This window comes from Centropristis striata, chromosome 22, assembly GCF_030273125.1.
Source record: "Centropristis striata isolate RG_2023a ecotype Rhode Island chromosome 22, C.striata_1.0, whole genome shotgun sequence".
Taxonomy (NCBI): domain Eukaryota; kingdom Metazoa; phylum Chordata; class Actinopteri; order Perciformes; family Serranidae; genus Centropristis; species Centropristis striata.
Window position 1 is genome coordinate 2,568,504 of NC_081538.1, and position 14,749 is coordinate 2,583,252.

General features: G+C 38.4%; 1 protein-coding gene across 1 annotated transcript in view; it reads right to left on the bottom strand.

The window, feature by feature from the left end:
- The window catches only part of pcloa (piccolo presynaptic cytomatrix protein a), an 87,016-nt gene that overhangs the window by 14,958 nt on the left and 57,309 nt on the right, over positions 1–14,749 (bottom strand). Inside the window, exons 14-22 of the mRNA XM_059325460.1 lie at positions 14,560–14,624; positions 13,536–13,720; positions 12,423–12,473; positions 11,025–11,155; positions 7,356–7,382; positions 5,652–5,745; positions 3,218–3,289; positions 2,106–2,352; positions 1,261–1,521 (exon numbers count right to left, since the gene is read on the bottom strand). Coding sequence (XP_059181443.1) covers positions 1,261–1,521; positions 2,106–2,352; positions 3,218–3,289; positions 5,652–5,745; positions 7,356–7,382; positions 11,025–11,155; positions 12,423–12,473; positions 13,536–13,720; positions 14,560–14,624 — 1,133 coding nt within the window. The remainder of the gene's footprint in view (positions 1–1,260; positions 1,522–2,105; positions 2,353–3,217; positions 3,290–5,651; positions 5,746–7,355; positions 7,383–11,024; positions 11,156–12,422; positions 12,474–13,535; positions 13,721–14,559; positions 14,625–14,749) is intronic.

Below are 14,749 nucleotides of genomic sequence, written 5' to 3' on the forward strand. Positions count from 1 at the left end.
CGGGCAGCCAGTCGGACTGGGCTCTCTGAATGGTGAGCACGCCCACTACGCTGTGTCTCTGGTGCCTCAGTGAGAGGCGGCCTCTTTGGCCTGGATGTGTTTGTTTTTTCGCAGGTCAGGTGTCAGAGGGGGGCGGGGTCAACGCCAGGAAACAAAGGTCATGGGGGTCGAAGTTTAAGATGGAAGGAGGGAGGAGCGAGATGGTAGATTCAGAAAGCGGTTTATCTTCATCATGGCAACCAGCTTGACTGTCAATCACATGCAGCCACAGTGTGCGGTGCACTACGCCCCTCCTGCATGTCACTAAGAGGCGGGCGGGGTGTGCAGCATCTACTGAGGTGCATTGTGAGTCCGATAGTTGTTCAAACACAAAAAGGGGGTTAGCGGACTGCATGCACAGCCATCTCAGTGGACGAGCTTCAGAAAAAGCTGGTCGTTGTTTGTTAACAAAAAGGAAATAAAAAGAACTAAAAGAAAGTATACCAAAAGAGGTTAATGATATTTTAAGGAGGGGGGTAGGGGTTGCAGCTTTCTTCTGTTTCACTGAATCAACAAAATATTTATTTAACTGCTGGCTCGTGACAGAAACCTCTTCACGGTGAACTCTGCGCCTTTAACTGAACTTTAACAAAGTTTAAAATGTGTCATTTGAGAGAGTTGGAGATGTCACTGTGCTCTGACAATAACTGACAGATTTTGCCGTCAAAATAAGCCCTGCAACTCTGCCGTTTCTTTTTTTTTAAATATTTTTTTCACACTGTCATACTTCTGCTCATCCTGTGCAAAGTTAATGTGTTTAAATTGCTGCTCCAAAGAGCAAAACCTAGCTTTAACCAAGGGAATCACACTTATTTCTGTTTAACATCTTATTAAAGTAGCATTAGAGATTATAATAATTGACCTATTGCCTGTTTATTTATTTATTTTTTGTAATGTTAAATACTTAGAACGGGCCATCCATTACGCCTCTTTGGGTTTATTGAAAAAGGGTCAAACTAAGGAAGGTCAAAGACAGTGTGTGTGCTACAGTACAGGTGACGTGCTGACTCTACACACTTGTGAATACACACAGAAGAGAAGCGGTGAGAGGTTGACACACTGTGAGAACAACGGTGGGGGAGGGTGTACAGGGTGAGGGAAGAAACCGAGAATAAAAAATAAATAAAAAAACTAAAGGTAAAGAAAAAAAATAACAGAAGGTAGAACAGATGAGTGCGAGGAGGCCATGCTGCGTGGGCTTTTATTTGCGTCTTGGTTTACTTGGTTGGAGGCGTTGCGGCGGCTGCTGCTGTGACTGCTGTGGGGCATCGCCCGTTGCTATGGCAGCGCCTCCGCCACTTCCAGTGCCGCCGTCCTGATGGTGTTGCCGTGCGGCGGCACTTTTGCTGGAGCGTGAAGCACCGTGCGAGCGAGAGTGATGGCTGTGTCCGTGGCTGTGGCTTTGGCTCTGGCCCTCGGACGGGGAAGGCTTCGATGTGCCAGGGCTACTGTGAGATTTCTCGATAGTGGGCACCTGCGTGTCTAAAACAACCAAATTCATCAAATTACCAAAAAAGCTACTTTTTTTTTTTACTTAACTTAGAGGCTGTTACCTTCTGTGGAGAATTAATAGCTGGCTAGTGAGAAACTTCATTAAGCCAGCATGGTAACTGCCTTATTATTAAGTCTACAATCTTCAAGCATCCTCTTTAAATTTGATGGTTATTTGTTTCAATTAGGGGGAGAATTCAAAGCCTTCCACGGCCATGTTGCCCTCTGTGTTAGAAGAGAGATGGAGGGAAGCTAAGGCTAGGCCTCTGAGGTGGATGACATCATGGCAACCAAGAAAACAGACCATGAGGAAAGCAAAAAGCATGAAGCTGAAGCTCCGATGGGTGTGCAAAAATGGGATTAGGAAGGTGCTGGTAGAAAGAAAAAAGACCGTGTGAGAGAGAAACAGGTGGACAGAGGGAGACACCGAGATAGTGACAGCAAGAAAGTAAGAGTAAAGAAGAAGAAAGAGAACAGAAGAGGGAGAAACAGAAATTGCAGAAGCAGCAGAGTACAGACGGTTTAGTTGTTAGTGGATGAAGTCAAGCAGGTGAGGGGATTTCATCGTGTCCTACCCTTGGCCGGATCTGGGAAGATCCCGTGGCTCCGGCTCTTGATGACAGAAGACTTTGGGGATTCCTGATTGTCATGTGCGGAGCCGGTGGTTTTCGGGGAGGCGTGCTGGGAGGAGGGTTTGGAGGAGCCGTGGCGGCCCTGGCCTGAGTGGGAGCGCCGGTGGTGGTCCCCCTCGCTCTGCTCCTTCAGGGGGAGCCACCGGGGGACGTTGTCCAGCTGGGCTGTGTTGGACAGGTCAATAAGGACCTGGGAATATAACACAGCAGGTTAATAAGCATATGCATAAAACTGAAGGGGTACAACACATACACTGTAAAAAATAATCTGTTTAATTTACGGTAAAATACCGGCAGCTGTGGTTGCCAGAACTTCACCGTAAGAAATACAGGTAACACTTTACAATAACCATCATTTATAAATGGTAAACAGATAGTTTATTAATGTTTAATCATCATTTATAAACCGTATATAGGCCATTTAGAATGGTATATACATAATTTATTAATGTTTAACTAACTAAATCATTTAAAAATGGCAAATAGATGGTATATTAATGTGAGTTTATAGTTACTTCACCATTAACAAACAATTAAATTATAATTATTACTTAATTAATAGTTTTAGTTGCACTGATTTTAACATTTTTAACACCATATTTAGTATGTTAATGATTTTGAAATGATTCATATACCTTTAAGAAATTGGTTGAAAACATTCAAAGATTAAATCTGTATCACACTTTGTAAAAGGTTAATAATTGCTTTATAAACCATCTAAAAACATAATTTAGTTGGTTATTGTAAAGTGACACCGAAATACAGTGAGTGGGTTTTCTACTGTAAATTTAAATGTAAATATCAGTAAAAACTGTAATTTAGACTGAATAATCCTGTTATTTTTACGGTAATTGTGTCATTCATTCACACATCATGGTATTCCTCCATAAATGTTGCATGAAAATGTTATATTTTTACAGCAAAACTGTGTGTTTCTTCCAGTTTATGACAGAAAGAGGTTTTGTGCTATTCTCTGATTTACGGTAATTAAATTTACTGTTATTTCTACAAAAAATTTTTACAGTGTAACTAAACATACTGTTAAAGAAGTTTACCTCTCCTAAGAAATCATTTGAGGAGCACTTGTCGTAGTCCCACACGCTCACCTCCAGGGTCTTCTTCCTCAACTGACACACACACACACACACACACACACAGTTACAGAGTAAATGCATCTTTATACTGACTTACTGTCTTGGCTGAGTGAATAATAAAATGGTCAGATAAACCTTAAAGGAAGAGAAAACATATGATCTGGGCTTAAAATGGGAACATAAATTGAGGCAGCTTTAAAAAACAGACTACAGAAGTCCACAGATTTGCTGTGATTGATATGGATCCAATGAATCTAAAATGGGATCTAAAATGATATAATTAAATCCCAATGGCATATCCATCTGTTCTACTAAAGCCAATGGCCACAGTAAGCATGCCAGCAGAGGAAAGGCAATATCCTCATTTTAAGTAGTTCTCTTGTTTGAGCTTTAAATACATCGAGCTACAAAAAGTATACTACACAACATCAACGTGATTTGGTGTCATTATTATACAATCACACTGTCAGACATTTAAAGGGGACATATTACGCTCATTTTCAGGTTCATACTTGATTGTTTTGGGTTTGTACTAGACCATGTTTACATGTTTACTCTGTGTATGTGCATGTCTCTGTTAGCCCCCCTCCCAAAAAAGCCCAGTCTGCTCTGATTGGTCTTTCACATCTGCACTCTTGGCATATCTGCACCATCATTGCAGCCGGGGATAACTATATATATATACACTACCGGTCAAAAGTTTTAGAACACCCCAATTTTTCCAGTTTTTTATTGAAATTCAAGCAGTTCAAGTCAAATGAACAGCTTGAAAGGGTACAAAGGTAAGTGGTGAACTGCCAGAGGTAAATAAAAAAAGGTAAGCTGAACCAAAACTGAAAAATAATGTACATTTCAGAATTATACAAGTAGGCCTTTTTCAGGGAACAAGAAATGGGTTAACAACTTAACTCTATGGAGTCTTGGGCTATTTTGTCCATTTTTGAATTCTTTTCATGTCTTTGTAAGTCATTTTGTGTCTTTTTTTGTCATTTTGTGTCTTTTTTTGGTCTTTTTGTGTCTTTTTTTAGTCCTTTAGTCCAACATAAAATGTGATTTTGAATCTTTTTTTTTACTTTCAAAACACTATCATGCTCAATAAAGAATTTTAAATGTTGCAAATGTGCATTAATTTCAGTACACTGAGACATTAAACTGCATAATTTTCAATTAAATTCTGGAAAAGTTGGTGTGTTCTAAAACTTATGACCAGTAGTGTATATATATAGTACAGCTCACTTAAAGGTACAGTTTCTGAATATAGGCTGTGTGCGTTTCTCCATGGATTGAGCATTTTGACACTATCAAAATTTTGATAAAGCACCGTGACCTGCTTTATAATCAAACAAGCTCAAATTTGCAATAGCTGCAATCTAGCACAACAAGCATTCATGAATTCACAAACACACACATAAAATGTTCAAAACACTTAACCTTCATGGCAAATTTCAGAAAATTATAACAATTTAATAACAAATTATGTGGACCGACAGAAAGCTATAGATGGATTCAATTATGCTTCCTGCAAGACTGATAAACTGTTTATGAGATATTAATAATAATAATAATACATTTTATTTGTAATGCACTTTACATTACAGGAAATCTCAAAGTGCTACAGGTTAAAAACATAACAGTCTAATTATAAAAAGGATTTAAAAAAAGGGGGGGAAAAACAGCTAAAAACAGAAAACATACATACATAATCTAAAAACCATCTAGATGGGAGGAACCAAAGGTTTTGCTAAAAAGGAATGTTTTTAGTCCTTTTTTTTAAGGGGGTGTGGTTAAAATGTGGGTCAGGGCTTAATTGTACAATTAAAACAAGAACTCTCTGTTGAGACCAATGATGTCTCCCACAAGATTCTAAAAAAATATGGAGAAAAAAGAAAGTAAAATGGGCATGGTTTAGGTTTAGGGGACGGGACTAATTCACACCAATGAAACAGGAACACTCTGCTGAGTTCATTGATGCCCCCCACATGAGACAAACAGTTCATGAGTGTGGCGATGGTACGTGACTCCACTTCGAAGTTAAGTGCAACTTGTTTTTGCAAATTGACATGAACAGTTAATCAGCTGTCCCCAAAAAACTTGGAAGTTATGCACTTTTTTGCAACAGACCACCCCCATTGTCACGTCTCTTTTTAGCCATCAAAACAAAAACACATCTTCTCACACATAGTCTTGCCAAATTCCAACTCCCTCTGGCACAAATTGTGACTGTGGAAATATTTTTGGACGGAAAAAAGTGACAGAAAGAACTGCTTGTCACAGCTTCAAAGACATTAAAAATCTCCCTTTTTTTTTTTTTTTTTTACAATATGTGACCTTTAAGCTAATATGACACTGGATGTGTGCAGCTGTGTCTGTGAGAAATGTGTGTATGACCACATACTTGCTCCAGATGGATGTTTTTATAGATGACAGTCTGGTTCCACTCAGGGTTGAGACTCTTGCCCGCATGTTTGGACCTCCTCTTGTTCTCAGCACTGGGGGAACACATCACAACAAGAGACACTCGGTCACAGACATGCAGAAGTCCTGCAGGACAGTGGGACACCACGATATCTTGGACAGTAGACAGTAGAAGGGAGAGAATGAATGTGATGCACATTGTTTGGACGGTAACAATGTATGGGCCTACGTGCATGGACGGCAGGGTATGATGTTAGGGTGTGCTGCAAAAAAGTCCATTCTGGTGTCCATCAAGATATTTGGCATCATATAATTTTGATGTCCTAAAACAAGTGAAAATATGAACCTGGTCTCACAGAAATCCGTGAAATAGCCATGGATTCGCTTAACTCAAACTCCGTGGAATAGCCACGGAATCACTCAAATTTCCGTGAAACTGACACGGATTTCGCTACAATGCAAGTTAATGACAGTCATATCCCGTGGCCATCCCATTAATATTTTTTCCTATTGGTTTGTTCCAAGTCACGTGACTTTCAAGGTTCCAGCGGTCAGAACAAAAAACATGGCGGACAGTTCTCTCATATTTAGTGAAAAAAATAATATTTTGACTTAGTTTCTGCATAAAAATGGATTTTGATCACATTTCTAGCGAGAAATATATGTTTTATTTTCTAAATATTCACTCAGTGAATGTACATAATCACTTTGTGGTGAAGATCTCGCCAGAAAAATATGACTGTCATTAACTTGCATTGTAGCGAAATCCGTGTCAGTTTCACAGAAATTTGAGCAATTCCGTGGCTATTCCACGGATTTTGAGTTAAACGAAATCCGTGGCTATTTCACGGATTTCTGTGAGACCATGTTGGAAAATATGCCAGTATGGAAAGAGAAGTTGACTTATTTTTTGATTTCCAACACAAGAAAGAACTTGAAGAACTCTTAAAAGTCAATAAGCATAAGAAATAAACGCATAATCTGACTTTACTGACTACATTTTTCACTTGTTTTGAGAAAAAAAACTCTCCAAATCAAATGAACGACTTGCTAAGATGGATGTTTTTTGCAGTGTGTAGGGTTTCAGATTGTAGAATATGAGTAAGTCTGTGGGAGTTAGTTTGGTAAAGACAAGGACAAGCTACCGTATACTGGAAAATAATGGGATGAATAAGGACTGCAGAGCAAAATAATGAGAGTGTGTGTTGAATGTGGTGGGGCACCAGGGGTACAGTACAATGTCAGGGCAGGATGTAGGACATTACTGAGGGAATTTAATCACAATACAGGGGAAAACTAAAGCGTGTCAGGTTCGATGTTAGGGTATCAAATTACAATGGTAAGTAACAAAAACAGACCATCTACCAGCAACACACAACAGTTAGCTGGGGAAACGTTAACATGTCAGCACAGGGGGATATATAACTTTATGTTATGTTAAAGAGATGGGAAGATGTTAATATTTAGGGATTCCTTGAAATGCAATTCTAAACCTAAAGGTGAGTCGAACATCATGAGATTATGGGGACCGGGGGAAAATGCACAATTTAAGGGAGTTAGTGGAACTAAATCAACTGTATTAACAAGCTTCCGATCAGTTGGCAAAAAATAATTTGGACGTTTTGTGACCTTCACCAAACTGACAACCAAATTTCAACCAAAACAGAACCAAAGTACCACATACCTGGCGTTCTGGACAACCATGACCTGACTGAGAGGGTCCAGCATGCATTAAATATAGAGAACAACATACAGAAACAATAGTCAGAGGGAGGACGGGGGGGTCAAAGAGTGTCTGTGGACTGTGAGTGTGTATGTGGGAAGGGGAGATCACTGTAGATTTAGGTTAAGTGTGTGATTTTTTTTTTTTTTAAGTGTGTGTTCAGAACCGGGGACGGAGCGGGGGACTGTGGTGCTGCAGCAGTGGGTTGAAATTGTGCTTCAGTGTGTCATGGGTTGTGTTGAGAGGGCTTTCAGGTGATGTAACGTATCCAATGGCAACCATAGTGGAGATCTGCTGCTCACTATCCTTTTGTATGTAAACACAACATCTAGTTTAATTTGTGTTTACATCGTTACTTTACCCAGCATGACGACCCAAATTTGGACACAAATGTGCAGCAATTTATCAAACTTTGAGTTATGAATTGAATTATGCTTCTTTTCTTTGACCTCGATGGAATACATCATGAAATCAAGGAAAAATGTAAAGGAGAATTCATAAAGACTATGGAAAAGATAACAGGGTAGCACTTTACAATAACCATCCAAGTGATGTCTATAGATGGTTTATAAAACCAATTATTAACCATTTACAAATTGCTATACATATTTAATCTTTAAATGTTTTCAACACCCACTCTCTCCCCACAATCAAGTATTTTTTTTTAGTATCTACTTCACAATATAACCAATAACCTTGATGAATATAGAGATAATACTAGTTTTGGAGAGAATCAGATTTTTTCATACTGCAGTTTCGATCTGCCACAAAACATTTCTCCTCTTCATGATGCGCAGTCTCTGACCTACCATCAAGTGTTTTATGTGGTATATATATCGGATCATATCATAATCTTGGAGAATATGGAGAAGTTCCTTTCTTTCCCAGTAGTTATAAGAGCATAAACATTCTTTCCGACTGCATTTTCAGTCTGCTGAAAATTGATTCGCTTGGTTTATTGACACAGTCTCCGGCATGAATTTAATTAATTTTCCTTGTTTCTTCTACAGCTGTATATTGTATTTACATTGTGTCAGTGATGATTCATACAGAGTTGAAAGAAACACACATACAAACGTGTGTCTAACAAGGTTATAATATATATATTTTTTTTTCATTAGTTTTAGTTTTGATTTCGTTGTCAGTTTTTGCTTTAAAATTCAGTTCGTTTTAATTAGTTTTTAGAGCGAGTTTGCTAGTTTTAATTAGTTTTTATTTTTGGGAAAATGCTTAGTTTTAGTTTAGTTTTTATTAGTTTTAGTTTTTTGTAATGGGGTATTTGTTGGGTGGGAGATTCAATAAAGGTCACAATAAATGTTTCCTTTATTTCTTTGTCTGATCCATCTCAGCCCCAATAAGTTTATTAAGTCATAAAACCAGATAGATGAAATAGATTTCATATCAACCAAAAAGGTTTACGGATGAAAAAAGTTGACAAAGACGAAAACTAAGGACATTTTCTCTATAATATTAGTTAATTTTAGTTAGTTTTGGAACCACAAAATACAGTTTCAGTTAGTTATGGTTTTTTAAAAACTCTCGTTTTTATTTTTATTTCAGTTAACAAAAATGTTTTTTCAATTCTAGTTTTCGTTATTTTGTTAGTTTTTGTTAACTATAATAACCTTGGTTCTGGGTGAGTAATATTTATCTCAACATTCATGTTTTGTTGTTCAACGAAAGGATTGATTTTTCAATAAAATAATTAAATCTTTATAATGTTCTACTTACAAATAAATCTGTTAACATTTTTTTTGTAATTGTTATATTTTGCATGGATAAACAAAATGGAAAACAAAATGTTTATGTTTACCTAACTATAATAACCTTGGTGTCTAATCGAGACCCGTGTATCTTTCTTAAGCGCCGTCTGGGTCTGTAAATGTCCACTTCTTTTGTAAAATCACAACATTTTTTCCCTCTTTCCTGGTTGCTATGTATTAAACTCTTATTTATAACCACTCGTTTTGCTGCACCAGCTCCATGTGGTTGCCAGGAGATCTGTGATGCAACTGAGAAGCCTCTGTATGGATGCAGTCAGTGTCTGAGAGCTGTGAGCGTCTCCATGTATACACACATGTAGCACATACATGTATTTGCACACATGTGCATGTTTAACCGTAACCTTGTTTCCGTGGGCGCTGCTCTCCCTGTCCCCTTTAGCAGAACCCTGTCTAAAACCCATAGTGCAGTGGCGGTTCTACACAGGGGCCTCCAGGGGCCACTGCCCCTGTGAAGAAGCCTTTGGCCCCTGCTGTGGCCCCTGTGTCAAATTAATAATAAAATGATCAATTTATAACAATGAACAATGGAACAATTCTAACCTTTTTTTTTGTTCAAACAATATTGTACACAAAAGGAACCCAGAATGTGTACATTGTATAATAGTTTAACTCTATGGAGTCTTATTGGGCTATTTGGTCCATTTTTGAATCCCTTTCATGTCTTTACGTGTCTTTTTTGGTCATTTGTGTCTTTTTTGTGTCTTTTTAGGTAATTTTGTGTCTGTTGTTATGTCTTTTTTAGTTATTTTGTGTCTTTTTTTTGTCATTTTGTGTCTTTTTTTGTCATTGGTGTCATTTATGTGTCTTTTTTGTGTCTGTTTTAGTTATTTTGTGTCTTTTTTTGGTCATTTTGTGTCTTTTTTTGTCATTTATATGTCTTCTGTGGGGTTTTTTTTGTTGGTTATTCTGTCTTCTAATTTTGTGTCTTTTTGGGTCATTTTGTGTCTTTTTCAAGACATTCAAAGATTTTGAATGCTTAAATATCATCTTTGCCATCTTTTCATGTGCTAATGTGCCCCTCTGATTAAACACTGGCCCCTCCTTGGCCCCCACAGTAAAACTGGTCTAGAACCGCCACTGCCATTGTGGTGTTTGCATCTGTCAAACTGAAGGCCTGCGTGAGTGGCGGCTGCAAAGCCCACAGCCGTATATTATTGCTTTTATCTGAAATGATCCCAGGAATAAACAGCCTCTCGTGGGACGGGAGAAGGTGGGAGAGTCAATTACATTACAGTGCAATCACAGAGAGAAAGGGAGCCCTGGACTTATGAGAGTGTGGATCGTATTGCAAGTAAATATGAGAGCTATTGATTTTGACTGCACTCACACCTACAATAGAACTACCATCAACACAGGAACACGAGCGACTTCATATCTTTTTACGTAATGTTTGTGTCATTCAGCAGTGATAAGCGCCCCGAAACGAGGAGTTCATATCACATGCTGCCACTGGATTAGAAACCATCTGATGGACCTGGTGTGCAGTGTATAGGTGCTATGGAATTGATACCAAAAGCAAGGTCATGTGCTGCACATTGAAAGATGTCATGGTAAGCCAAAATCAATAGTAAATCGATTTTAAAATGAATGGAAATTAAGTTAGAGCTTAACAAAGTGGCTGCCTTTGAAGCCAGGATGTCAATCTGGATATCTAAGCAGGTATATCACTCACATTCCTTCTCTAAAAGTGTCTGTATATGACAATAAACTATAAAAACAGTCACGTTACACACTTCTAACTCAATATAAAGCTATGACATTTTTCTCATTTTCTATCATTCATCCTTAACTTATCCAGCTCTGAACTACTGACGGTGTCCTTGCAGGTTCCAGGCCCTTGACTCACCCTCTCCCTGGTAGGAGATACACTTTAACAAAAGGATCAGAGTAGCCATTGTTGTCCCGCGGGGCGAGGTTTCTGGCCTGCAGCACATGAACGATCAGGTTGCCAAGCTGCTTGTCGTAGTGGATTTGAAGCTGCAACAAGAAGCACATTGAATTACAATGCATTGAAAAGCACTGAGTGAGAGAAAGAATAGAAGTAAACTGTAGAAATGAAATGTTTCAAGAACATAAAACACGGTTTTAAGGTTTAACTAGCAGTGATCACATTCTATATTCCAACCTGGTCTCACAGAAATCTGTGAAATAGCCACGGATTTCGCTTAACTCAAAATCTGTGGAATAGCCACGGAATCGCTCAAATTTCCGTGAAACTGACACGGATTTCGCTACAATGTGTAGGATAAATCCGTAGATGAATCCACACTGAAATGTGACCTAAGCACACAGGTGACGCTCTTAAAAGTGTATGGCCGCCATGACGGGATGGGACCGCATCCGCCTTTTCCCTGTATACAGCCGACAGGGTTTTTCACGGATTGCACACTGGGGGAGCTGCATCTCACAATATGGGCATTATATATGGGTTCATTAACTTTCTATAATTAACGTGTGTTATGTAACAGAATAGCCGCTAAATACATATTTTAGGGAAACATATTATGTGCATAGATTAGGGCTGCATAGGTTTGCTGTAACAAGTGCTTAATTACATGTAATCTTTCTACACTATTCCTCTTCCACACACAGGAACCATAATTTGGAACTAAATTCATAGGGAACACATTTTGTTAATTAAACCTTACATTTTGATAATGGTTAACACCATTATAAGGGAGGATATGTAGGATAAATCCGTAGATGAATCCACATTGAAATGTGACCTAAGCACACAGGTGAAATATTAAAAGTCATGAGAAAGGAAAACCTCTTGGACGAAAGTCAGCATAGCGCATCCTGAGCGGATGATCTGGTTGATACGATAACATTAAAATAAGAACAGAATCTCCCAGGTGTACTCACATATCAAATGATTGTCATAACAGGAAAGTACAGGACAGTAAAACCTTAGTTACAAAGAAACAATGACGCACGAATTGAAGTGAAATGAGTTTGTGAGAGGCGTTGTCTCGCAGTGTTGTTCTGACCATTGGATGCAATGTTTCATATGTTTTTACTATCTGCCAATTAAATCCCGCACAAGGCTGTGATTCGATACTATCTGTTCGTCAAGTGTTTTCTTTAAAGATTTTCTACAACAAAAAGAGCGATTCGATTTGAGCGATTCCGTGGCTATTCCACGGATTTTGAGTTAAGCGAAATCCGTGGCTATTTCACGGATTTCTGTGAGATCATGTTGCTATATTCTTATATCCAAACTCCATCCTATTGTTTCACAGACCTGTATCTCTCCGGAGACAGGATGGGACTGGGTCTTCATTCCCTCTGCAGTCTGTAGAAAGATAAACAACATGCTTAGATGCAAATAGCACGAATGTGTAGGTGGATACTTGTTTACTGGTGTACTTACTGTACACTACATACTGTACTGCACTGTGCTATATATGGTGCTGGAGGCTAACTCGTGGTATTGATCTCCTTCTCCTTGAATATTCATTTTAGATTTACAAGAGGTTAATGTATATATTTATTCCTTACAGACATGGATGGTTTACTGCCCAGGGGCCCAAAGTGTCAGGGCAAAATTTAATTTCAAAGAGACAAATACTAACATGTAGTGACTCAAAATGACCACAAAGAAACTGAAAAATGACTACAAAGAGGAAAAAAGACAACAAAGAGACCACAATGAGGTGACTTTAAAAAAAACAAATAGAAGCTAGGGGCAAAACAACCACAAAGAGACAAAAAATGACTACAAAGAGACACAAAACGACTACAAAGAGACACAAAACGACTACAAAGAGACAAAAAATGACTACAAAGAGACACAAAACGACTACAAAGAGACACAAAACAACAAAGAGACACAAAACGACTACAAAGAAACATAAACTACTAAACAGTAAAGGGGAAGAACAACCACAAAGAGATACAAAACAACAAAGAGACATAAAACAACTACAAATAGACACAAAACAACAACAAATTGAAGCTAAACAACTAGAAAGTCTGTATGTCTTGCTTCGATGTCGGAGGGTCGGAGGGACCTCATGCTATTTTGATAATAAAAAAGCGAACTAATGTGGTTGATATTAATAAGCAAATATGTTCCCCAAATTCTTTGTTCAAACTGGGGAAAAAAGGATACAATAAATATATCTCAAGAAATAATTTTTAAGAGTGATAGTGCTGGTGAAAGCTGACCATGTTGTCAGTTGACAAAACAAAAATGGAAACTGTAGGTGTATGAATAACCAGAAAACAGTTTGTCCAGCAATTTATAATGATATTGCACTTTAGGGACGTGCTGTAATTAAACTATGAGTTCCTTAAATGATAAGCTACATCTATTCTAAACTGAACATGACAAACGAAGCTCTGCTGGACTCGCCTTGCTGCCGTGACGTCTCTTGCTGACGGAGGGGGATCCGGGCTGAGCAGGGCTGGAGGTGGCTGAGGTGGTGGGGGGCAGGCCGGAGGAAGAGGTGGAGGTGGGAGCCTGCTGCTGGGACACTTTCTGCAGCTCAGCCGCCAGCTGCTTGGGGTCAACACCTGGAGACCTGGGAGGTCTGTCACCTAAAGGGGCCACACAGGAGCGTCATTATGCAAAGGACAGAACATCAGAAATAGACAGCTTCAAGTTGGATATCACAGCTTCTCTGTGTGGTAGCTAACAATCTACTGGTTCCAGTGTAATGCAGACCGAAAGAGGAAATAGGTCACAAGTAGTGCAAGGCTGAACTTGAGGAAAGAGAAAGCAATATGACAAGAGTTAATTGGGAAATTCTGAAAAGGCTTGTTAGCAACCGCCTTTTTAAGGACACGTAAGACCTTAAAAGACCTTAAAATTTATTAAGGGATTTATTAACTTATTTTATGTCGTACATCAAAACGTGAACATCTCTTAAGCTTTTGTTAACCAGAGACCTTATTTCAGGGATCTAAATACAAACCCATTCAAACTTGAAAAAGTGTAAAATGCTAACTTACTTCCGGGTTTAACCCTTAATAGGGCACTCATTGAAATACTTGCAAATTCCAAATTTCAACCCTAGAGAATATTGGAGGATTTTACATACTGCCAGAATGTGTAAACAAACATACGACAATAATATTTTGAGAAAAAAGTTTACGAGATTAAAGTGGCAAATCTACGAGAAAGAAATGCGCAGATTAATGAGATTTAAAGTGGCGAATCTGCGGGAAAAAAAGTAGCTTTTTCCCACTTTTTTCTCTTAAATCTGCGACTTTTTTCGCACAGATTTGCCACTTTAAATCTCTTAAATCTGCGACTTTTTTTCTTATAGATTTGCCACTTTAATCTAGTAAATTTGCAACTTTTTTCTCGAAATATTACCTGAAGTTACCAAATATAGTTCTTTGCCCGATAAAGGGTTAAGAACTCATTCCCATACCTTTGCTGTGCTCCTGGAAGTCAAGGTGGTCGGAACCATCTGAGTCAGCCAGCATGTTGAGATCACTGAAAGAGAAATAATGTAAAATTGAATTATAAAACTGAAAAACGAGATGAAGATAGAAAAAATACTGATTACTTATAAAGTCAATCAGGGCAGGCAGAGTAGCAATCATGTCTTACTTTTTTAA